Here is a 22,994-nt window from a genome sequence, read left to right as displayed (position 1 = left end):
ATCCCTCGCGATAGTTCATACTTAAGAATCCAGGGACTAAAGGGATCCAAGTATGGGGTGGGTGAAAGGAGAGGAGTCTTAGATAACTCCCTGGTTTCTGTCTTGGGTGTTTGGGTGATAGATAGTGCTATTCACTAAGGTAGGAATATAGGAAGAAGAGTGGGTTTTGGAAGAGGTAGGAGTTCAGTTTTGACTGTATAGAGTTTGAGGTAGTCATGGACAAGTGGCCATTTTCAGTGGGCAGCTGGATGTGAATACAGAAATTAAGAGGAATTCTGGGCTGGAGAGTGAGATTTTAGAGTCCTGAGCATATAGATGGCAGTACATGAGATTATGGCAGTAGAAGATATCACCCAGAAGGAACAAAGCTAAAAACATTGACACGACACCAATATTTCTAGAGTAGACACAGTTCAGAGAGTAAGGAGAAAGTAGTGTGGAAGTTAAGGGAGAAGAAAATTTAAAGAGGAGATCAAATGCCAAATGAGGGCTAAGAAAGATGAGAACCAAAGAGTCCACTGAATTTGGCAATTAGAAGGTCATTGTCCTTTGCCAGAGTTAGTTAGGTTAAGTGATATGTAGGGGGTGAGGGGCGTATGCTGGAGGGCTGAAACAGAAGCTAGATTGGAATGGGTCAGAAGAGAATGGAAGAAAAAGAAGTGTGAGAGAGATCATAGACTTTTCTTTCGTGAATCTTGACTATAAAAAGGAGATTTGACTTTGTAGTACAAATTGTAAGCCAGGTGCTAATAGAATAGGGAGTGGGGTAATGTGAGTGAGTTGGAATGGCTATTGCCTGTTGAACCTAGCCTCTAATTGCTTGATATCCCTGCCTGTCTTTCACACAGTCAGGGTTGGTATACACAGAGGATGAATGGCAGAAGGAATGGAATGAGCTGATCAAGCTTGCCTCAAGTGAACCCCGCATGCATCTAGGTACCAATGGAGCCAATTGTGGTGGGTAAGTATGGCTAAGTGGGGGAGCAGGAAACAATCTTTACTGAGTCCTCAGTGTCCAAAGAGCTCTGTGCTAAGAGGATGTTAGAAGGAAAGAGAGGAGCCATGGCAAGGGTGTAACAGGATGGTATGTTCTAGGACCTACAGGTACTTCAGTGTTGCTGGAATATAGAGTTCATGGTGCAGAATGAGAGAGAGATGATGCTGGGCAATCCAGATTTTTGTGTACCATGCTAAGGTTTCTCTTGAATCACGCTAAGGAAGTAAAATTATATCCTATCCAGACTTTGGGAAACTGCAGGACAAATGACCCAGTTTCCTCAATAAATAAATTTCAATGAAAATAAAAAGGGAGAGGGAACCTAAGTTTAAAGACAGTTAAGGGGCTGGCCCTGTGGCTTAGTGGTTAAGTGCATGCACTCCGCTACTGGTGGCCCAGGTTTGGATCCCAGGCGCGCACCGATGCACCGCTTGTCCGGCCATGCTGAGGCGGCATCCCACATACAGCACCTAGAAGGATGTGCAACTATGACATACAACTATCTACTGGGGCTTTGGGGAGAAAAAGGGAAAAAAAGGAGGAGGCTTGGCAATAGATGTTAGCTCAGGGCCGGTCTTCCTCAGCAAAAAGAGGAGGATTGGCGTGGATGTTAGCTCAGGGCTGATCTTACTCACAAAAAAAAAAAAAAAAAAAAACACAGGGGGCCAGCCCGGTGGCGTAGTGGTTAAGTTCTTGTGCTCTGCTTCTGGTGGCCCAGGCTCCACAGGTTCGGATCCCAGGCATGGACCTATGCACCGCTAATCAAGGCATGCTGTGGCAGGCCTCCCACCTAAAGTAGGGGAAGATGGGCATGGATGTTAGCCCCGGGCCAATCTTCCTCAGCAACCAAAGAGGATTGGCAACATGTAGCTCAGGGCTGATCCTCCTCACACACATACACACACAAAAATAAAGACAGTTAAGGGCTGGCTCCGTGGCTTAGCGGTTAAGTGCGCACGCTCTGCTACTGGTGGCCGGGGTTCGGATCCCGGGTGCGCACCGACGCACTGCTTCTGTGGCCATGCTGAGGCTGCGTCCCACATACAGCCACTAGAAGGATATGCAACTGTGACATACAACTATCCACTGGGGCTTTGGGGGAAAATAAAAAGGAGGAGGATTGGCAATAGATGTTAGCTCAGAGCTGGTCTTCCTCAGCAAAAAGAGGAGGATTAGCATGGATGTTAGCTCAGGGCTGATCTTCCTCACATACACACAAAAAAAGACAGTTAAAACACATATCAACCAATCGGAATGGACATTTATAAGACAGTTGGGGAAATGTGAACAATGTCTATGTTTGATTATTGTAAAATTTTTTAAATGTGATATTAATGGTATTGTGGTTGTTTTTAAAAGGAGACATTTTTTAGAGATAGAAACTGAAATATTTATGGATGAAATGATATGGTGTCCAGTTTGCCTCAGAATAATCTGGTGGGGTGGGCTGGGGGCTGATAGGGAAATAGATTGAGGTCTAGGTGAAACGAGATTGACCATGTGTTTATAATTGTTGAGGCTGGGTGATGGATACATGAGAGTTTAGTATAATATTCTTTCTAGTTTTGAGTATGTTTAAAATTTTGAAATTTTCTGTAATAAAAAGTTAAAAATTATAACCTATCTAAACTTTATTGTGCATAAGAATAATCTGAGAGGATTGTTTAAAATGCAGATTTCTGGACCTCCACCCTAAGGAAGTCCAGTTGAGTTGGACTGATGTAAGGCCCAGAAATCTGCATTTGTAGCAAGCACCCAATGTTGAATAACATTGCTTTAGGGGGCAGGAAGCCATTGAATTATGAGTATGTAAGTGACAGGGGCAAATTCGTGTGTTTGAACACACTGACAGCCGAGTAGATGACGAAGTGCAGGAGAATGAGACTAGAGGCTGTTGTAGTAATCCAGGAAGGAGAGGGTGTGAGCAGGAGTGGTAGATTGCAGATGGGCCAGAGGAGACAGATATAAGAGACACTTAAGAGATGGAATTGGTTAAGCCAGGTGACTAATTGAAGATCAGAGATAAAGAACAATAACTATTTCACAGATTTCTGATTAGGTCACTAGGTAGATGGTGAGGCTGTTCTTCAAGTAAGGGAACATAGGAGGAGGAATTTTTTTTTTTTGTAGGACATGATGAGTGTGATGTGTGAGTGGTTGTGGTGGGTAAAGTAAGCAGGATGAGGCTACACAGTTGTGTACTGAGCTACTGGATAAAGAGAATTGGGAAAGGTTGTTGAACAACATGGGTATTAAGAGAGGGATTACCTTCAGATTCCTAACACTACTTTAACCCTAGAGCCTTCAAATCTCTTTTCTCAGATTTCCCATCTGTGAAATGGAAGTAGAAATAGCCATGGTAGCATAAAATAATCAGCTATGTCTGTGGCAGCCTTAAGGTTAGAAAACCAGAAAAGGATAGTCTCTTTTTCCTCTTTGCAGAACTGGTCTTCAGGGGTCTCTTGTTTTGTTTTCTTCCCTCTCCCTTCCACTGTATCCCTTCCACTGTCTCCCCTCTTGCAACTCTAGGGTGGAGAGTTCAGAGGAGCCTGTATATGAGAGCCTAGAAGAATTCCACGTCTTTGTCCTTGCCCATGTGCTTAGGAGGCCCATAGTCGTCGTGGCAGACACCATGCTGAGGGACTCCGGTGGGGAAGGTGAGTCAGTTAATCCTCACTCCAGCCTGAGCATCCCCTATTTGCAGAGCCTTGGGCTAAGTACTGGGAGGAGGGCAGGAAAGGGGAAATATAGACCCTTGGGAAAAAACAAGGTATAAATTAGAATAATACAAAATTCTCAAGAGATTCAGAGGAAAGCAGTTGGGGTTAATTGATGGGGCTTCTCAGGAAAGAATTATTAAACAGGGGTTGGAATGAAAGGGATGACTCAATTGGCAGTGGGGTGGAGGGATTGCCCACTAGGCAAGAACATAGCCTTGAGAATAATCTTCATGGTTTCCTGCAGCATTCGCCCCTATTCCCTTTGGGGGAATCTATCTGCCCTTGGAGGTCCCAGCCAGCCAGTGTCACCGCTCACCTCTGGTGCTCGCCTACGATCAGGCCCACTTTTCTGCACTTGTGTCCATGGAACAGAAGGAGAATGCCAAGGAACAAGGTATCGAATGCAATGTCTGTGTCTCTGGTGTCTTTTGGTTTGCTTTATTTTCATTTGGAAAAACAGATATGAGAGAGAATGTAAGAAGAAAGAATTAAGTGACATGAAGCCCAGACAGCACGTATATTGATACTGTTTTACTAAGCTATAAGATATACCAGCGTTTTAAAATGAAGGATTAAGAAAAAAGAAAATGGTTTGGGGGAAAAACACAGTAGCTTCTCTTCCCTGCTCCCTATTCTGGAGTAAAGAGCATATGTATTGAGGTCATAACCTTCCAAATGATGCTTTGCTGTATTTGTCTTAATAATGATTTTTTTTTTTTAAAGATTTTTGTTTATTTATTTTTTCCCCCCAAAGCCCCAGTAGATAGTTGTATGTCATAGCTGCACATCCTTCCAGTTGCTGTATGTGGGACGCGGCCGAGGCCGGAGAAGCGGTGCATCTGTGCGCGCCCGGGATCCGAACCCGGGCCGCCAGCAGCGGAGCGCGCGCACTTAACCGCCAAGCCACGGCCGGCCCTTAATAATGATTTTGAATTCCCTGAATTCACATTCACTGGCAAGAACATCATGAGTGTTAGTTGACTGACTGGTGGGGAGTCATGGAGATTAGTGGCCTAAATTGTGTGCTGGATATTAAGGGAAAACCAGTCTGTTAGATTTTTTGTGTGTGTGTGTGAGGAAGATTAGCTCTGAGCCAAGATCTGATGCCAATCCTCCTCTTTTTGCTGAAGAAGATTGGCCCTGGGCTAACATCTGTGCCCATCTTCCTCTACTTTATATGGGACGCTGCCACAGCATGGCTTGACAAGCAGTGCATCAGTGCGTGCCCGGGGTCCGAACCTGCAAACCCCAGGCTGCTGTAGCGGAGCACACGCACTTGACCGCCACTGGGCCAGCCCCCCCAGTCTGTTAGTTTTTAATGCTAGGGTAATTTACATGTAAGAGTTGAGAAGTGACTTCAGTTAGAGACCTGTGTTATGATTCAGCCTCCTTTTTAGTTAAGTCAGACTGTGTTCAGTTGCCTTGGTCTCTCCTCAAGGAGACTCTTTGATGTCATGTTTTTTCCTCTCCAGCTGTGATCCCACTTACAGATTCAGAGCATAAGCTGCTGCCCTTGCACTTTGCTGTGGACCCTGGAAAGGGCTGGGAATGGGGCAAAGATGACAATGACAATGTCCGATTGGCCAGGTGAGGCAGGCCTAGCCCTTCCATCTGCTTTGTAGCTGCCATCTCTTCCACATACAGCATCTGTCTCCCAGGGACTTTTCCTCAGCTCTGAGGCAAGACTGTCATATCCTAGCTCCAGTATCTTTGGGAAGATGGACTTGTTCTTTCCTTTTACTATGAAGAGTGTTCGTACATTGATACATCCCAGAATCCCAAAATAGTAATCAGAAAATCAAGATAATCAAATCACACTTCTCCGGCTCAAGTGAGAGGATTTTTAAGTAGTTGACCAAAATAGTTTGCTCTTGATTTTTGCCTTTCTGGAATTTAAACAGCAAGGAAAACACATTCTCCCCTACCCCCCGTCCCGCCTCCTGGAATCTGGTTTACCCTTCCTCCTACCTCCTTCCACAGCTTCCTGTGAAGGGCATATGAATCTAAAAGCTCCTTCCTTACCTCTTACCCTGTGCTTCCTTCTTTGGGCTCCTGAAACTGGGACCCAACTGAGAGGGATTGATTCAAAAACCCAGAGTTTACGGCTTTTTAAAAAGTTCTCACCTGATTATCAAAAGCTCCTTTTAAATAATATTTATAACAACAACAATAATAATGGCTACTGTTCAGTATTTCCTATTTTCCAGACACTGTGCTGGGCCCTTTCCAAATACCATTTTAATCTTAACAACCCCACAGGATAGATATTATTATCTATCCCCATTGTCAACCCCAGCTGAGTTTCGGGGAGGTTGAAGTGACTTGCTGAAGGTCATAAAGCTTTAGTATTTGGTAGAGCTATAATTCAAACCCAACCCTGTCTGAGTCCCAAGCCATGTAGTCCTCTCCCAGCCCACCTCCCAACTGGATCACAATGCTTTGCTCTTTAAAGGTCACAGTATGTTTTTAATTCTTTTTTCTCCTTTTCACAGTGTAATCCTGTCCCTAGAGGTCAAACTGCATTTGCTTCATAGCTACATGAATGTGAAGTGGATCCCAGTGTCCTCTGATGCACAGGTGAGGACTTCTCAACCACCTCACCCTTGTACGTCCTCATTTTCAGTGACAGAACAAGGACATCTGGTGGTGGTCTCCTTCTGAATCTCTTCTGAGTGGTGGCTTATGATTCAAGGTTAGGAATAACTGGAAAATATCAGATAAGTTCCAAAAGACACTTTTTCCTGCCTTTCTACTTGTCACTGCCCTCTGTTTTCCACATCTCCTCTCCAACCAAGCTCTGATTTCTGATACTAACACACATTCTTCAAGAAAAGTTTTTTGGACTTTTTGGTGAGCTTGAGATTGTCATTACTTTGTCCCAAGCCCTCTATACATAGACCTCTGTGTTGGGCACCAGAGGAGACAGAATAGCTTAAAGAGTTCCTGATTCAGGAGGTTCTGAGGACGTCATTATTATCCATAGATCAGGAACACAGGAGCCAGGGCAAATTGATGGACTCCAGGGCTGAATGTCTAGGGGGATGCAGCATGGTTAGACTTGGTTGGCTGTGGTTAGTTAAGACATGCTTGAGATTAATTTTGGGCAGAATTTGGCATAGAGAAATTTATAATAAAGGACCTTCTAGTGTCTATAGAATATTCTCCCTCCTCACCCAGAGGCCACGTATTGTATAGTTGCTCATTGCTCTAGAAGAACAGTCAGGCCTCATTTTGATATCTCCTTATTATAGAAGGGAGTCATATTGCAGGGGGTGAGATAAAAGTTAAATATTAGATACATCTTTCCCTGGTCTATGGGAGAGCTGACTGAGCTGGGGAAGAACAATGCCCTCCTGGGTGACCCCATCACGGAACTTGGCAGTCACTCCAAGAATGGAGTTTGTAGGGGTGTTACTATGCTGTTTCCACATGACTAATTCCTACATCAATGGCTGCAGGGAGCCCCATGAGCGCCAGCTGGGTGGGCTAGAGGTCCCTGGGGGCTTCCCTCAACTCAGACCAATGGGATGACTGTCAATACTGTTCTTGTCTCTTCTAGGCTCCCCTGGCCCAGCCTGAGTCCCCCACAGCCTTGGCTGGAGATGAGCCCCGGTCCACTCCTGAGTCTGGGGAATCAGACAAGGAGTCAGTTGGCAGCAGTTCTACCAGCAATGAGGGCAGCAAGCGGAAAGAGAAGTCAAAACGAGATCGGGAGAAGGACAAGAAGAGGGCAGATTCTGTGGCTAACAAACTGGGCAGCTTTGGCAAAACCTTGGGGAGCAAGCTTAAGAAGAACATGGGAGGCCTGATGCACAGCAAGGGTTCTAAGCCTGGAGGGATGGGAATGGGGTCAGGGGTAAGCAGTGGCACTGAGACACTGGAGAAGAAGAAGAAAAACACACTGAAGAGCTGGAAGGGTGGTAAGGAGGAGGCAGCTGGGGATGGGCCTGTATCTGAGAAGCCTACATCTGAGTCTGTTGGTAATGGAGGTAGCAAGTATAGCCAGGAGGTGATGCAAAGCCTGAGCATTATGAGGATTGCAATGCAAGGGGAGGGGAAATTTATTTTTGTTGGAACCCTGAAGATGGGTCACCGTCACCAATATCAGGAGGAGATGATCCAGCGCTACCTTTCTGATGCGGAGGAGAGATTCCTGGCAGAGCAGAAGCAGAAGGAGGCAGAGAGGAAGATCATGAATGGAGGAGCAGGGAGTGGGCCTCCTCCAGCCAAAAAGCCAGAGCCAGATGGCGGGGAGGAGCTGCTGACTGCCCCCCCAGCAGAGTCCAAGACAACGGCATTCTCTACTGGCTACCCTGGGGGCTTTACTATCCCTCGGCCTTCTGGGGGTGGAGTCCACTGCCAGGAACCCCGGAGGCAGTTGGCAGGGGGTCCATGTGTTGGGGGCCTACCACCATATGCCACCTTCCCCAGACAATGCCCTCCTGGGCGACCCTACCCCCATCAGGACAGCATCCCTTCTCTGGAGCCAGGCAGTCACTCCAAGGATGGAGTTCACAGGGGTGCATTGTTACCACCCACCTTCCGCGTGGCTGATTCCTATAGCAATGGCTACAGAGAGCCCCCTGAGCCAGATGGATGGGCCGGAAGTCCCCGGGGGCTTCCCCCAACCCAGACCAAATGCAAACAACCGAACTGCAGCTTCTATGGACACCCTGAGACAAACAACTTCTGCTCCTGCTGTTACAGGGAAGAACTGAGGAGGAGGGAACGTGAACCCGGTGGGGAGTTGCTGGTGCACAGGTTCTGAATGAGGGAACCTTGGCGGGCAAGGGGGCTAAACAAAGAAAGTTAAGCTCAACTAATTGGCTCATCAAGACCCAGCCCCCATGTTGACGGGGCAAATGCGGTAATGTTTCTGGGAGCCTGACTAGAAACTTTGAAGTGTGTGTGCGCTGGAGAGCTGCCAGGCTGGCAAGAGCAGGTCAGGGCTGGACGGTGCCTCGTGGGCTGTACTAGTCCTTTGCCGATCTTGACTTGATGGGACTGAGGAGGTACAAGGGGGGAAAGATGGTGATTCTGTCGCATAACCCCTTGGGTCTATCCCAGGACCAAAGGGAAAGTAGGAGGGGAAGGTTTGGTGTGTGGGGGTGGGGAGGTGGGCAGAAGTCTGGAGGAGGAACAGGCAAAGGAGGTTCTCAGTCAATAAAAGAAAAAGCAGACCAAAGTTCTTTTAGGTTGGAAAAAAGCACATGGTGGTGGAGTCGGGAGTGTGGAAAGAAAATGGGAAATTACACAAATTTGCTATTAATTTGAATTAAGGTGGAAATTAGGGTTGGATAAATTCTTCCTCCTGAAGGATCTGGAAAGACAAGGCAGTAATGTGTGCTCATGGGTGCTTATTAGGAGGGAGGTAGATTAAATTGGTTTATTGAGATGGGTAAGGGAGGAACTTAAAAGGAGAATCCTTTTCCTCTTAAGTTTTACTTCCTTCTAAACAGCCATCGGTCATCTGTTCTAGTTCAAGAGGAGATTGCCGATTGCCCCCTATCTTTTCCTCATCCTTTTTGAGGTTTGAGCTCAGCTAAGTTAAGAAGGTTGTGATTTTTTTTTTAAGACTTTAATTTTATTAAAAAAAATTCCCTGTGGGGAAGGGAAGAGCAGCGGTGTGTGTTGGATTTTCTCCAGGTGAGTTGGCACAGGGGTGATCTTTTTTAACTACTTAGCAATAACCACACATTGCGGTTTGAATGCGCCTTGGGAGGGGTAGGAGAAGGACAGACGTTTGGCCAGACTGTTTCAAACAAAACCAAAAACCTGAATAGAGCACTACCATCCTCTGCTGCTGTGTTTCTGTAGAAAGCAACTTATTTTTTTGACTATTTTTTTTTTTTTCCGGAAAAGAAACAAACAAAAAGACCCCAACAAGCAAAAACATTTTAAAGACTGATATTTTTTTTCCTATTTAAATGATTCTTCTTCCTCTCTACTTTTGGAGAATGAACGTAACATCCTGGCTTCTTTTGTTAAGCCATAGCTGACCTTAATCTGTGGTTAGTTTATTAAAATAATAAAAAAAATTTGTAAGAGATATTTTTGATAATAGGACTGATGTTGAAACATGGGATAGGGGTTAGGGGCAATTTATAAAAAGGTAGAGAAATATATTTTAGTGAACTATAACCACAGATCACAGATTACTCCCAATGAGCTGATCTGTCTTTGGGTTTCCCCCTTTCCCTGACCCAACCCTTTCCCCCAGGGGGTGGGAGTGGGCCTGTGGACACGATAGGGGGAGCTCCTTTGCATTTTGCACAAAGCACAAGTCTGGACAGCCTATGCTCTGGCCAGCACCATTTCTAAGAGCTTTAAACTGGAGGACCTATCCTGGGCCGATTTTCCTTTTTCTTTATTTTTTTTTCTGGGGAAAAAAATCAACTATGCAATTGTATACACTCCTGGGTGCATATGAAGAAGGGGAATAAGTATACTTAAGTGTCCAGAGTGTTACTTGGGGCTATTTCTCTGTATTTAGATTTCTCTTTTGAGGTATGTACGCATAACCCATCCCGTGGAATGTAATCCCCACATTTGATCTAAGGCAGAGATAGGCTGGGTGTATGTGTTGGGTGACTCGTATTTGCTTCTCCCCAATCAGGAAAGTTGTCATCATATTTCCCCCTTGGTAACAAAGCCAGCCAAGACTGTCCTCTTCATTGGAACTTCTCACAGTTTAGAAAGGTTCCTTTCTCCTCAACAAACTTGAAAGTCACTTATTTTCCGAATCGGATAGTCTGTTGGTTTAATCATGTCCTATGGCTATTAATTCTTAGGCTTTTATCTGAAAATAGACTGGTGTTAGGCAAGCAATGAGGTCAAAGGAAATAGGTTCCAAAGGAGGGAATGTATGTATTTCTGGACTGGGACTAGTATGAGAAGAGCACTCCCCTCGGGTACAAAACTTAAGAGAGTGCCGAAAAACTCAGTAATCAAGATAAATACTGTTTTATTGCAGTATTTTAAAAAAATCAATGCAAAAAATCCATGATGAACAAAATATCAAAATCAAGACAGCATCCAACAGAACTGGGATTAGGGTGAGGGAAGTAAGGCTGAATGGAGCAAGTACGGGATTGAATCTTGTCTTTAAAGTTTTGATACTTTGTTCATTGTGGAGTTTTCTACATTAGTTTTGATTTTCAAAAAATACTGCATTAAAATTTTGATTTTCAAAAAATACTGGGTTTTTGGGCACCCTTTAACTTTTGTGCCCAAAGTCTGAGTGCCTTGCTCACCTCACCCTGTTTCTGGGGTTAGAACAACACTGGTGAGACCACCACCTGGTGAACTTCCATCCCTAACATGCACCCAACCAGCAGATGGCTCAAGCTCACACCTTAAATTTTCACAGCTCACCTGTCTTTCCCATAGGCATCCATCGTTATCATAGGATTCTGGCCTGGACCAATAGGAATGGAAACAGACTAGGGGTTTTCCCAGAGAATAAAACCAGGAAAGTGTTGATTCTCTACTGGACTGCTGTGTTTGGATTTGATCTGTTATTAGATTCTAGCTAATACTTCTGTTTTTAAAAACTGAGGACAAATGAACAAAACCAGAAACTTTGTGTCATGTTTGTTTTTGTTTTGATTTATAAATTAATCCTAATTCCTTTTGACCTCTTTTCAAATAAAAAAGGTGGAAATTCTTGGGGGTGGGCTAGGGGTGAATGAGTATGGTAAAATAGGACTTTATTTAGGCCCTATAGCTTTGTATTAAGAAATAAATTAACTTTTTTTTTTTTAATTTGAGAAGGTAACTATTGAGGCATTAAACAAACTCTCCATTCTAAGGATGAGGGACCCTGAGTCAATGGATATTTTTCTATAGGGATGAGTAAAGTTTGTTTTGCTTTATTCTTTGAGGGGGTTGTGTGGTAAGAGAGGTGAAGGAATAATGCCTGGGAATTGAAAACAGACTTGGGTTGGTTTGTGGTATTTTGGGAAGATGAGGGGGTAAAAGAGGCAAGCCCATGCAATTACTGTGTTGGGGAAAAGGGAGGACAGGGGTACATGGCATGCACTCGAAATAAACAAAACTTCCTTAGTTAAGGAGGGGTATGTGGATGAATGGGGGAGGTAGACCCTGTAACCCTAGATGAGGGATGATATCATCTCTCAGGCTTAAATAAGTGCACTTAGTTCCTTTAACCCAGGGCATTGGGGTACTTACTGATGTTATTATTGGAGAGGGTAGATTTTCAGGGTTCTTGTTTTTCCCCTTTTGATTTAAGACAGTGCTACCCCTCTACCCTACTTCCTCTACCCCAGCCCTGATGGAGCAGGTATACTGTAGGATAGGCCTCCACATTCTTCCCTTCATCTGTGCTGGTTTTACTGAGAGTTATAAGATTTAACCAAGAGTTCTTCCCTCTTACTGGATTCTATCAACAAAATAAAAAGATTGTATCAAAAAAAATTTTTTTTTAAAGATTCAATCTCTTTATGGAGTGGGGATGGTGTTAAACTCAGTGCTGTACAGGGCCTGGAGGGAAGTGCCCTCCCTTTCCTGTTGGCTCAATTTCTTCTTCAAGGGAAAGTAAAGCTCACACACCAATAAAACAAACAAAAATTAGCACTGACTTTGTATTGTATATTTGGGAGGTGATACTGGGCCAGAAAGAATGGAGCTGGTTCTGAATGATTTCTGAGAACCTAGCTTTTGCCATTCCTCTTACTCCTTTCTAAACAGCGACACGTCCAAAGTTCCGGTCACATTTTCTCTTTCCCAATAAAGGGGCTTCAGAGATGATTGTCCCTGAATTACTCGCACACCTCTGGACTCTGTGTCCTCTTCTTTCTCCAAGGAGTCAGTGCCCCAGATGCACAGCCGTAGGTGAGAAGACAGAATTAGAAGCCCCTGCCTGGCCTGGAATCACCTGCACCCCAGATTTTTCTAATTTCCTTTTCGCTCCAGGCCCTTCAACTGCAGATTCAGTGAGTCATACAGACACTCTGTCTCTTCCCCTTTGTAGATACCCAGTCTGAAAATCACAGGGTGTTTTGCCCTAGGTACTTAAGTTGATTAACAAAATATTTATCATGACGTCCCCCATGTAGACATTCTCCATGCCACCTCCCTTCACTGGCCACGTGAGTAAGGGGCAGTAGAAGAGAGGAAAGGAAGCTGGCTGACAGCAGCGCTGAGAGGAATGGGGGTGGGGAGGACCTTGGCCTCTTTCTATGCTTATAACTGGATCTGTGACTCATCTGGTGAGTCACTCACTCAGCTCCACCTCCCTCCTCCAGCTACCCTCCCAGCAGCCTTCACTCCTGGCACAAACCTGCAACCAGACCAGGATTCTGAAAATGGAGAAGTCTGATACAGCCCCTTGCCCCTCCACCCTTCGTTTCATCCACTAAACCTCCACTGGATGTGTGTGGGTGAGACGTGGTCCTCCTTTTACTTAACCCTCAGCTGCTGCCCCTTTTGCATTCCTGGTTGGATGCTGATCCAAGTCACCCATTTTTTTTTCTGTCGCTGATTTTCCCCCATTCTCCTGATGTTTTTTCTCTATATTGCTCTGCTGCTCCTACATCTCAGAGTATTAAAGAATAGAACGAGGCTCTTGAATGAAAGATGGTAGGGAGAAGAAAAGTAGCTAAGGGGATTTTAAAATTGTGGTACACACCTCTTCTCGTTGCAACAGATCTTGGGAAGTATTTTCTTCCCCCAAGAGATTGAGGCCCATGTAATACAGGTGGGGTTGGGGGTACTTGGTAGCTTTTAGGACTTCTAGAATCAGGCTTCTGGGCCACCTTCCTAGCAGGTGTATGCCTCTTTGTTCTAGATCGACTTCCTGTCTCACAACCTCTTCACTATTTCCACAGTTGCAGCCAAGACAGGGACCTATTAAAGCTGAGGCCGGAAGGGTGTGTGTATTGGGGGGAGGAGAGAGTTGAGTGTCACTGTGGAAAACTGGGGGCCCCACCTAAGGATTGCTGCCTCTGTACAGACTCAAAATCAATAAAACAGCAGCTCATTAATTCTTACTTTGTATTTTATTTCCAGTCTTTTTCATAACTAAATGTAGATTTTTGCATTCCTACCCCCAGTCACCATCAGCTACATTTCCTTTACTTCCCTCTCATGCCTTCCCCACCATCTTCGCTGCTTGGGTTGCGGGAGGGAGGGTGGGGGGATGGGGTTGTTGAACTGAACAGAGGTTTCCGGCCCTCAGCTTTCAAAGTCCTCAACATGAATCATTAATTTGGAGATTTGGTGTCTGGATTGGAGGGAGGAGTCGTGTACCTGGAGTGGTCTATAGTTTCCAGTTGGTTGGTTGGGTGGGTTGGTGGGTTTGTGTGTGTGTAGTGGTAAGATCTTTACCTTGGGCCTCCCACTCCCACCCCAAGAACTTGCACGTAAACATACCTGTAGTTGTGTCTGCACCCTGGAGATATTTCAATTTCTCTCCCTACTTTTCCACTGCACCCTTCACATGAGGTATGTTTCATGCTCTCTAGAGAAGGATACATAAAAACACCTTAACTCACCCCCCTCCCCAATTCTTGTGCCTCCCCAGGCAAAAAATCCCCTGAGATCCAACTTCCATTTGCATCTTCTCAACCACTTGTTAGGTCTATCAGGGGAGGGAGTAAGGAGGCCTGAACTACTTTTGCATTCCTCCCACTCCCTCCATCCCCCAACTCACTCCGGCCCCCTTTAAGAAGACAGAAGAAAACAGCTTCCCAGGGAAGCCATCACTGAGAGAGTCCAGAGAAGTGGCCCAAATTATTCTAGTTTAATACTTGGTATTACTGTTTCCCTCAAACAGTCTCCAATGCTCGTGAACAGGAAGAGAACAGGATCTGGGATTGGGGTGAAGAAGGGAATCTGGAAATTTTTTTCCCAGTTCCCCATTTTGTCTTCACTTTTCTCAGGCTTCTCCACTTCCTCTTCTCTTTTCCAAAATTGTGTGTATTCTCCTTTAAGGGGCCGGGCATCTCTCCCGCCCTCTCCAGAGTCAACTGAAGTTTCCGAGGAGCCTCCTCTAGCTGGGCTGGACACACCTTTCAAAAGACCCCAAATCGTGCTCTGTGCACCTCAAATACCCCTTTCCTTTGAGTCCTCCCCCTGCCCCTCGCCCTGACTTGCCTCCTCTCAACTACAAGATTCAGCCTCTCCCCAAGGGGCTTGAGCATCCTCGAGGTTTCCCACTCTTAACTGCTCCGTCCCCGGATGGAGCCAGAGAAATGTGGTGGGGGGGCCGGGGCCAGAGTTTCAACATCGCCCCCCAGAAGGAGGAGCCAGAAATGGGGGTAAGGAGAGGAAACTTGGGCTTGGGGGGAGGAGGGCAGTCTGCAATGGGGTGTGAATGGGGATGATGTGGAGATAAAAGAGGGAAGAAAAGGATCTAGGGGAGGAGGAGGGTGTCTCATATCAACTTCGGTTGATGGAGCTTGGTCTGTCTTTTTCAGTCTCAAGTTCATTGTCTCATTATCCATTAACCAGCCCCTCCCTTTACTGTCTGCCAACCTCGGTCCTGAGCTCCCTACAGCCACTGATCTCAGTTTCCCCTGAGAGTCTGAGGCCTCCAAAGGTGGCTGCCGAGGTAATCCTAGACCCCAGGGGTGGAGAGGCCTGGGGATTAACCCTACACCCTTCACAGCTTTCTGGACCAAAGTCTGTTCAGGGGAGTCAGATGCCGGAGCCCAGGAATCGTCAGCTTGGCAGTTGCCTGGCCTCTGGATGCCTCCCAGGTAATAATGCCCTTCCAATCCGTCTGATCTCCAAAGATTCCTCCAAATTTCATCCTACTCAAACCTTGTTTCATGTCCTTGCCAAAGATACCTCTGTGTTCCTTTCCTGGCTCAAAGTGCTTCTGCCTGAGGCTTGCTCTCTTCTCTGCCCAGAGCTGGCTGGGAGCTTGGACCTTGATGGTCCCTCTGTTTTTATGACCCTGTTACCCCTTTTCTCATTTACTTATTCAATAAATATTTGAGTGCCCACTATGTGTCAGGCACTGTTCTAGGCTCTAGAGTAAAAGAATTCTCTCCTCCTAAGCTTTCATTCTAGTGGGGCTAAGGGAGGATCTTAATCTTCCCTCTTTAGGTCCTCCTGTCTCCGAGGAGTGGGTGTATACAAGTGTGGGCAACACTGGGAATAGTCATAACCTGGCTTCCCCTCTTCCCCCGTAGGGGAGCAGATCCTAGCATGGGCCCCAGGGCTGAGGAAGGGGCTGGAACCTGAATTGCCTGGAACCCTGATCTGCACCAACTTGAGGGTCACCTTTCAGCCCTATGGATGGCAGCGGAGTCAGGTGAGACGGTTAGGGCGATGGAAAGGACAGCTAGCAGGAAATGGGTAGGGGAGTCTAGAAGGATTTAGACAAACATTACAGGAAGTTAGATACTGAGAGTATGCCTAAGGGCTGTCTTTTGAATGTATCAGGGATAGTCAATGGGGACTATCTCTAGGGAGGAATGGGGCTGCCAAGGCAGGACAATGAGTGAAATCTCCTCTCTTTAGCATCAGTCATGTGCTTCCTCTAGGAGACTCCCTTGAGCAGTGAATATGATTTTTCCCTGGTCAACATTGGGCGATTAGAGGCTGGTAAGTGTGGGCATTGGGTGAAGGGGCCCACTGGGGGTGTTGGAATCCCGCCTCATCCTTCCTCTATTCTCAGAGGACAGCCAGGGATGGAGTGGGATGGGCTGGAAGAGTTCCTCCTAGAGGGACCCTAATCCATGGCTACACTGCTCTCTAACTCTTGACTTCAGTGGGTGGCCTGTCCCGAATCCAGCTCCTCCGTCCAGGGTCCCTGCTTAAATTTATTCCTGAGGAGATTCTGATTCACGGCCGAGACTTCCGGCTGCTCAGAGTTGGTTTTGAGGCTGGAGGACTAGAGCCCCAGGCCTTTCAGGTAAGAGGCCCCCAACCCAAGGATCCTTCCTCCCCTTCGAGCCTTGGGATCCTTTCTCTGGCAATTCCCAGTACTCCCCTATCTCCTAGGATTCCTTTCCTCATTCTCTCTGCTTCTCTCCTGAAGGAGAGGCTAAAAGGCTGGGATAAATGATAGTATAATGAGAAAAAGGAGCCTGAATTCTAGCCCAGATCTGCCCATTACCAGGAATGTGACTGTGGGCAAGTGTCTTCCTTTGAAAAACAGGGAGGGTTGGATGACATTATTCCTAAGATTCCACTCAGAATTAACACTCTGTGATTCTGTGGTTCTAGATGTATTCTCCTGAACCTAATCCTTATGACCCGTGGAAGCTCCCTTCGTTAGGGACTGTCTTTGCTATTCTTCTCTATTGGTGGCAAAGACAGTAGTGCAACACATGGGTCCCATTTCCTTCTTTTCACTTCTTCAATCTGAGCCAAAAGGATGGGATGTCTTTTCCTTTACAGGTGACCATGGCCATTGTCCAAGCCAGAGCCCAGAGCAGTCAAGCCCAACAATATGCAGGGATAACCCTGAGCAAGGCTGGTGAGTAAGGGTGCATGTGGGTAAGAAGAGTCTGAAAAAGCAGAGGCTGGCTGAAGAAAAAGAACTGAGATGCGTCTCTGGTTCCTCCTCTGTGCCTCACTCTTTCCCTAGGCCAAAGTTCTGGTTCCAGAAAACCACCTATTCCCCTCTTGGAGACATCAGAAGACTGGGAGACTGAGCGGAAAAAGCAGGGGGCCAAGGGCTGGAGGGTCAGCACCGTCAACGAGAGGTTCGACGTAGCCACCAGGTGATCTCCCAGTCCACCCCACCTCCTGCTGCCCTTGCAATCTTTCCACAGTTCTCTGATCCTCTAAAACTAAGACTTCTCACAAACTCCAGTCTCCTAGGACATCCACAAAGCTATCCCCCTTCTAGATCTCTAAACCTGCAACCCCTTGGAAGGATCCCCACCTAAGCAGCCTTCTTCTAATAACAGCTTTGCATTATAACAAGGTCACTGAGCCAAGCTGTGACATAACTCTCAATTTCACAGCCTTCCCCGTTACTTGTGGGTCCCTAACCGAACTCTGGACAGTGAGGTCAGGAGGGCATTTGGCCACTTCCATCAGGGCCGTGGACCGGTCAGTGTGAGGGTTGGGGTAATGGTTGGGGATTAGAGGGTCATGGGAGGTCAAGGGTCATTGTGGAGGGAGGGAATCCCTGTGGTCTCAGTGTGGGGGCAAGGGTAGGGTGGGGCTAGGAGTTTCTCCCACAATGATCCTCCTCTCACCCATTTGAAGCGCCTGTCCTGGCATCACCCTGGGGGCAGTGATCTTCTCCGCTGTGCCAGCTTCTATACAGCCAGTGACCCCAACAAGGAGGATATCAGGTGAGGGGAGGTTTGATGAGAATAATCAAAGGTTAGATGTTCAGGGCAGACTCCTTCCCTTACTTTCTGACTCCCTCCCCTCCAGAACAGTGGAGTCGATGCTCCAGGCTGGGCATTCAGATGTTGTCCTGGTAGATACAATAGATGAGCTGCCTAGTCTTGCAGATGTCCAACTTGCTCACTTGAGGCTGAGGGACCTCTGCCTGCCTGGTGAGAATAACCTTTGACCCCTTACCCCCACCCCTAGACCTGCTGACCCTAACCTAGTTTACCTTTTGCCTGCTATAGATAAGCACCACTTCAGTCTGATAATCCTTAGTTTTCTACTCAAGATCTCCTATCTCCAACAGACTCACTGATTTCCTGTCTTCCTGACTGAACATATTCTTTTTTTAACAGGTTTATTGATATAATTTACATAAAAATTCACCCTTCACCCGTCTTAAGTATAAAAGTCATTGAATTCAATGAATTTTATTATACTTACAATGTTGGAAAACCATCACAATTTAATTTTGGAAACTTCATGGCCATTTATAGTTGCTTCTCATTCCTATCCCTAGCCCTAGGCAACTACTACCCCACTTACTCTTAACCCTTCAGGCTGTAGACTCTGAATCCTGAGTTCTGATCTCTTTGCCCTTCTAACACCTCTATTCTTTATCAGATTCATCTGTAGCTGAGGATAAATGGCTCTCAGCCCTGGAAGGAACACGATGGTTGGACTATGTCAGGTACTCCCTTTTTCTGGCCATCATTTATAATTCGACCCTCTCCAACCTTCTGTTAACTTGGACTCCTAAATGGCCTTCCATTAACTCTTCTCCTTGGTTTCCCAAGAAGACTGTTATTTGCTGCTCCTTAGAAGGAGCTGCCTGTTTCATCCCAGGACCCATCACTCCCTCCCTTCAGGCTTTTCATTCTTCCCTCCCCTTCCTCACCTGCCCCTCCAGGTCTTGTCTTCGAAAGGCCAGTGACATCTCAGTCTTAGTGACATCCAGAGTTCGCTCTGTAGTACTTCAAGGTGAGTTTCTTGGGTCAACTCCCTCCATTCCTTGCCTTTTTCCTTTACCCACCTGACTGGTTCTGCTCAGAGAGGGAGAACTATAAGGCTTCCTTGTTCCCTTCTAGTGCTAGCATCCTCCTCTCCTGTTACTAGGAACTACCCATGAGCTCTAACTCATCCTTCAGTGCTACTTCTGCCTCCCCACTAAGCTTGTGGTCCCTAACAGTAGGGTTCTCAGCTCTCTGTTCCCGTCCTTCCATCAGTGGATGGGGATTGGGATTGGGGTGGGAAGGACAATGTGGAAGCTGGTTTGAGATTTGTGATTCTGCCTCCTACATGTGAAGCTGGGTATTTCTATCCAAGTGGAGTCTATGAAGTGAATCATTCAAGGTCTTTGTTTTGTCTTCACTTCTATGTGCCCTCTCAATCCTAACTACCCAAAACTTTTCCCCTCTGTGCCTCTTACTTCTTCTTGCCGTGCTTCCTTTTCTCATTCTCTTCTGCCCTAGTTTCTTGGTCCCTCCTTCTTTGTCCCTTCTCCCTCTTTATCACCCAGAGCGCGGTGATCGTGATTTCAATGGCCTCCTCTCTTCACTCGTCCAGCTGCTTTCAGCCCCTGAAGCCCGAACACTGCTTGGCTTCCAATCACTAGTGCAGCGAGAGTGGGTGGCAGCTGGACATCCCTTCCTGACCCGACTTGGGGGAACTGGGGCCAGTGAAGAGGTGAGAATGTTTTGGGAGTGTTTTGGGGGGGGGGGTATTACTAAAGAAGTAAGGGGATGAGAAAATTATATAGTATAATCCATTGGAGGTGAATCAGGTCAGAAGGGTCCTGAAGTTAGGCTGAGCTTGAAGAGAGACCCAGATGAGTGAGGGACCACAACCCTTTACACTCAATTCAGATTCCATTCCTGACCTTCCTACTGGCTCCTGTTCCCTGTGTCTCTCATCCCGTCATTTTGTCATCCTCCCCTTCTAGGTCCCCACAATCTCTTCCAACCTCGTAATTTCCCTCCTCAGGCCCCAGTGTTTTTCCTCTTCCTTGATTGCGTCTGGCAGCTCCTCCAGCAGTTTCCAGCTGAGTTTGAATTCTCTGAGTTTTTCCTTCTTGCTCTTCAAGACAGTGTCAGGGTTCCTGACACCCTTACATTCTTGAGAGACACTCCCTGGGAGCGTGGAAAGCAGAGTGGACAGGTCAGTGACTTCCATTTTTGACTTGTCTTTTTTTCCCCCATTGAGAAGTACTCTCTGAATTTTAGTCTTGATTTATGAAAAGTGAGGTCTGTCGGTGGGAAAGGGGGAGGTTGGCACTCACTCTCAGGACCCGACTTTCACTCCATCTGATTCTTGGAGTAAGAGATAAGAGTTTCATGATTTCTCTATAGACGTGAGAGAAGGATTATATTTTTTTATGTTTGTTTAACCATCCTTTTTCTTGTTTCTTCTGTCCAGTTCAACTCCTATCCACAAGTCTATACCCCAGGGTACTCCCAGCTCCCAGCTGGGAACTCTGTTAACCCACAGCTGTCTGTCTGGGACTGGGATTTACGCTACAGCAATGAACAGATACTACAATTCCATAATCCTGGCTATGACCCGGAACACTGCCCAGATTCCTGGCTCCCTAGACAGCAGGTGAGGTGTCTAAATTTCCTAAATTCCCTTGACTGTCTCACAGACTCATCCTATTAGATGGCGAGAAGTGGAAAGGCACAGTGTCTGAGTTCCCCAGGGAAAGCTATCCCACTCCTCTTCTGTAGCTGTTATTTATAGTCGCTGTCCCCAGGAAGACAGAAATCCTGGAATTGCACAGAGGGCATCCTTTTTGTCCTCCTCATCTCCTTTCTCATGCACACATTTTACAAGTTTCCCTAAAGTCAACTTTAATCAGTCCTGAGGTCTAGTCTGAAACCTAATGAGGAGAGTAAACAGAGTTCTCAGGGGTAGGCTTGTAGTTCCATCAATAGTGCAGTGTGAGTGGGTGGTTGCTGGGCATTCCTTCTTGACCCGGTTTGGGGAAACTGGGGTCATATGGTTTCCAGGTTGCTAGTTGATTTCTCTTTCTCCTTTAGCCAAGCTTCATGGTTCCTGGACCCCCCAGTTCTGTGTGGCTCTTCTCTAGAGGGGCCCTGACCCCCCTGAATCAGCTCTGCCCTTGGCGGGACAGTCCCTCCCTGCTGGCAGTCTCTTCTCGTTGGCTCCCTCGACCTGCTATCTCCTCTGAAAGTCTAGCTGATCAGGAGTGGGGGCTCCCCTCACATTGGGGAGCTTGCCCTTTACCCCCAGGGCTGCTGCTGCCTGGATATCTGGGACCCCAGATCAGACTCTGGAGACGCTGCTACCTGAGGGGAAGGCCTGAGGTCCAGGTGAGTAGGGAAGACAGGGATTGGGAGTGGGAGAAGGGGCTTGACTGCTGAACTAGATGATCCAAGAGAAACCAGCTATTTCTAGGAGCTGGAAAGGCAAGAGGCTGGAGGGACTGGGAAGTCAAGTTCTATTAGTGTAGGTATCCAGGTGGATACATTTGGGAGTGTGGGGCACGGGGGAACCTGCTTGTGACTTAGATCAAGTGGAACCTAGGGCATAAGTGGAGGGGGAAAGAGAATTAAAGACGCCAGAAGCAGTGGACAGATCTTAGAAGCAGAGAGCTAGAGCTGCAATAATATTCCTCTCTGCCTCTCTTCACCCCACCCCAGATGGGCCTCTCGGCTCCCACAATCTCTGGCCTCCAGGATGAGCTATCCCATCTTCAAGAGCTATTAAGGAAATGGACACCAAGAATATCTCCTGAGGATCACTCCAAGAAAAGAGATCCAAATACCATTCTCTCCCAATCCCGTTGAAATTGCTGGCTTTCTCATGGGCAGGGCAGAGGGCAGTCTACGATGGGGAAGGGTTCCTCTAATCCTTCAGTTTTTCTTATCTGGTCTTGCTGCCTCAGCTTTTACACTCCAGCCCTTAAACAAGCTGGCTGACTTGTTTCCATTGCAGATGGCGGGGTGCTAACCTTCTCTAACTCTTGTCCCGTCTCATTTGTTTCTTATAATTTGAAGAATTAAGAAACAAAAACAATCCAAAGTATGATCACCTCTTTTTTTCAGGGAAATTGCATCCATTTTGGATATCCAGCTGTTAAATTGTGAGATAAGAGATGCTATTCAACAGTCCCAACAAGAAGGTCTACAGACCTCAGTCTCACCTCCTCTTGCTGCTTCTTTAACTCTAATTTCTATTTCTTCCCTTACAGTTTTCTATGGGTATGTGGAGTGGATATGGGAGACACCCTGTCTCTTCCAATTGTGTATTTTTGTAGTGACATTTCTATTAATGAGTTCATTAAAGCTCAGTATTTATACACACTGCTGGCATAGTTTCTTGTGTTTGAATAAAAGATCCCAGGTAAGTGGTGGATGGAGGGTGGCTGTGACCCAAGAGAAGGCGGCACCCACCACATATTGCTAAGGAAATAAGGGTATGTGTCAGGTGAGGCTCTGCAGAATTCATATGCAATTTGGGAAAAGTGTTCTCTTTTCTGTGCCTCTCATTTAGGGGAAACATGGGGCAAAAGCATACCAAGGTGTTGTCGCTGCGGCGAGCGGTATGTTCTGGACGTTAAGACTGAGGACCCCGGGCGTCAGTGTCAACCGCCCTCAGCTTCGGTCGCACTCCATCTCTGAGCCCCAGGTTCCCCTCACCCCCCTGTGCAATAACGATTCGGTGAACTCATACGTCGCTCCAGCTCAGACATTCCGCAATCCCCTCCCCTGAGGGAAAACGAAATACCTGAAGCCCAGCCCGGCGGTGAAGCCGCATCTGCCCAAAGGCGGCTGCCCGGGGTGGAGAGCTGCCTCCGCGCTCGAAGCAGCCGAGTCCTTGGGGTGGGGGGGTTCCTCAGCACACCCTTCTCTGGGGAACAAAAGAAGGAACATTTGGCTACAAAATATATGAAAAGTAAAGTTTTGTTCTTTTAGGTTTCGAATTTACACTTTTGG

The 22,994-nt window shown here is 46.7% G+C and overlaps 2 protein-coding genes across 7 annotated transcripts in view; both read left to right on the top strand.

Annotated features, from left to right (window-relative positions):
- Window positions 1-13,840, top strand: part of OTUD7B (OTU deubiquitinase 7B) — a 57,056-nt gene extending 43,216 nt beyond the window's left edge. For 5 of the 6 annotated variants that reach the window (XM_058539016.1, XM_058539019.1, XM_058539018.1 and 2 more), the window contains exons 8-13: window positions 849-961; window positions 3,527-3,654; window positions 3,962-4,111; window positions 5,190-5,304; window positions 6,210-6,294; window positions 7,277-13,840. In XM_058539016.1, the coding sequence (XP_058394999.1) occupies window positions 849-961; window positions 3,527-3,654; window positions 3,962-4,111; window positions 5,190-5,304; window positions 6,210-6,294; window positions 7,277-8,485 (1,800 nt within the window). In that variant the 3' untranslated portion in view covers window positions 8,486-13,840. The remainder of the gene's footprint in view (window positions 1-848; window positions 962-3,526; window positions 3,655-3,961; window positions 4,112-5,189; window positions 5,305-6,209; window positions 6,295-7,276) is intronic. The other variant, XM_058539020.1, reaches the window with a different exon arrangement.
- A 76-nt stretch (window positions 13,841-13,916) lies between these two features.
- Window positions 13,917-22,933, top strand: MTMR11 (myotubularin related protein 11). Its single transcript, XM_058539021.1, is given in 18 exon segments — window positions 13,917-14,996; window positions 15,347-15,437; window positions 15,876-15,997; window positions 16,230-16,290; window positions 16,458-16,600; window positions 17,089-17,167; window positions 17,279-17,414; window positions 17,661-17,748; window positions 17,908-17,996; window positions 18,082-18,206; window positions 18,664-18,730; window positions 18,950-19,020; window positions 19,559-19,725; window positions 20,023-20,196; window positions 20,455-20,637; window positions 21,075-21,368; window positions 21,699-21,833; window positions 21,835-22,933. Coding segments are annotated over 18 exon segments (2,265 nt in total). The 5' UTR covers window positions 13,917-14,930; the 3' UTR covers window positions 22,009-22,933.
- Window positions 22,934-22,994: the final 61 nt, after the last annotated feature.

The sequence above is a fragment of the Diceros bicornis genome, chromosome 4 (assembly GCF_020826845.1).
Source record: "Diceros bicornis minor isolate mBicDic1 chromosome 4, mDicBic1.mat.cur, whole genome shotgun sequence".
In the NCBI taxonomy this organism is placed as follows: Eukaryota; Metazoa; Chordata; class Mammalia; order Perissodactyla; family Rhinocerotidae; genus Diceros; species Diceros bicornis.
The sequence above is the reverse complement of the archived record's forward strand: the minus strand, read 5'-3'. Positions and strand labels throughout refer to the sequence as shown.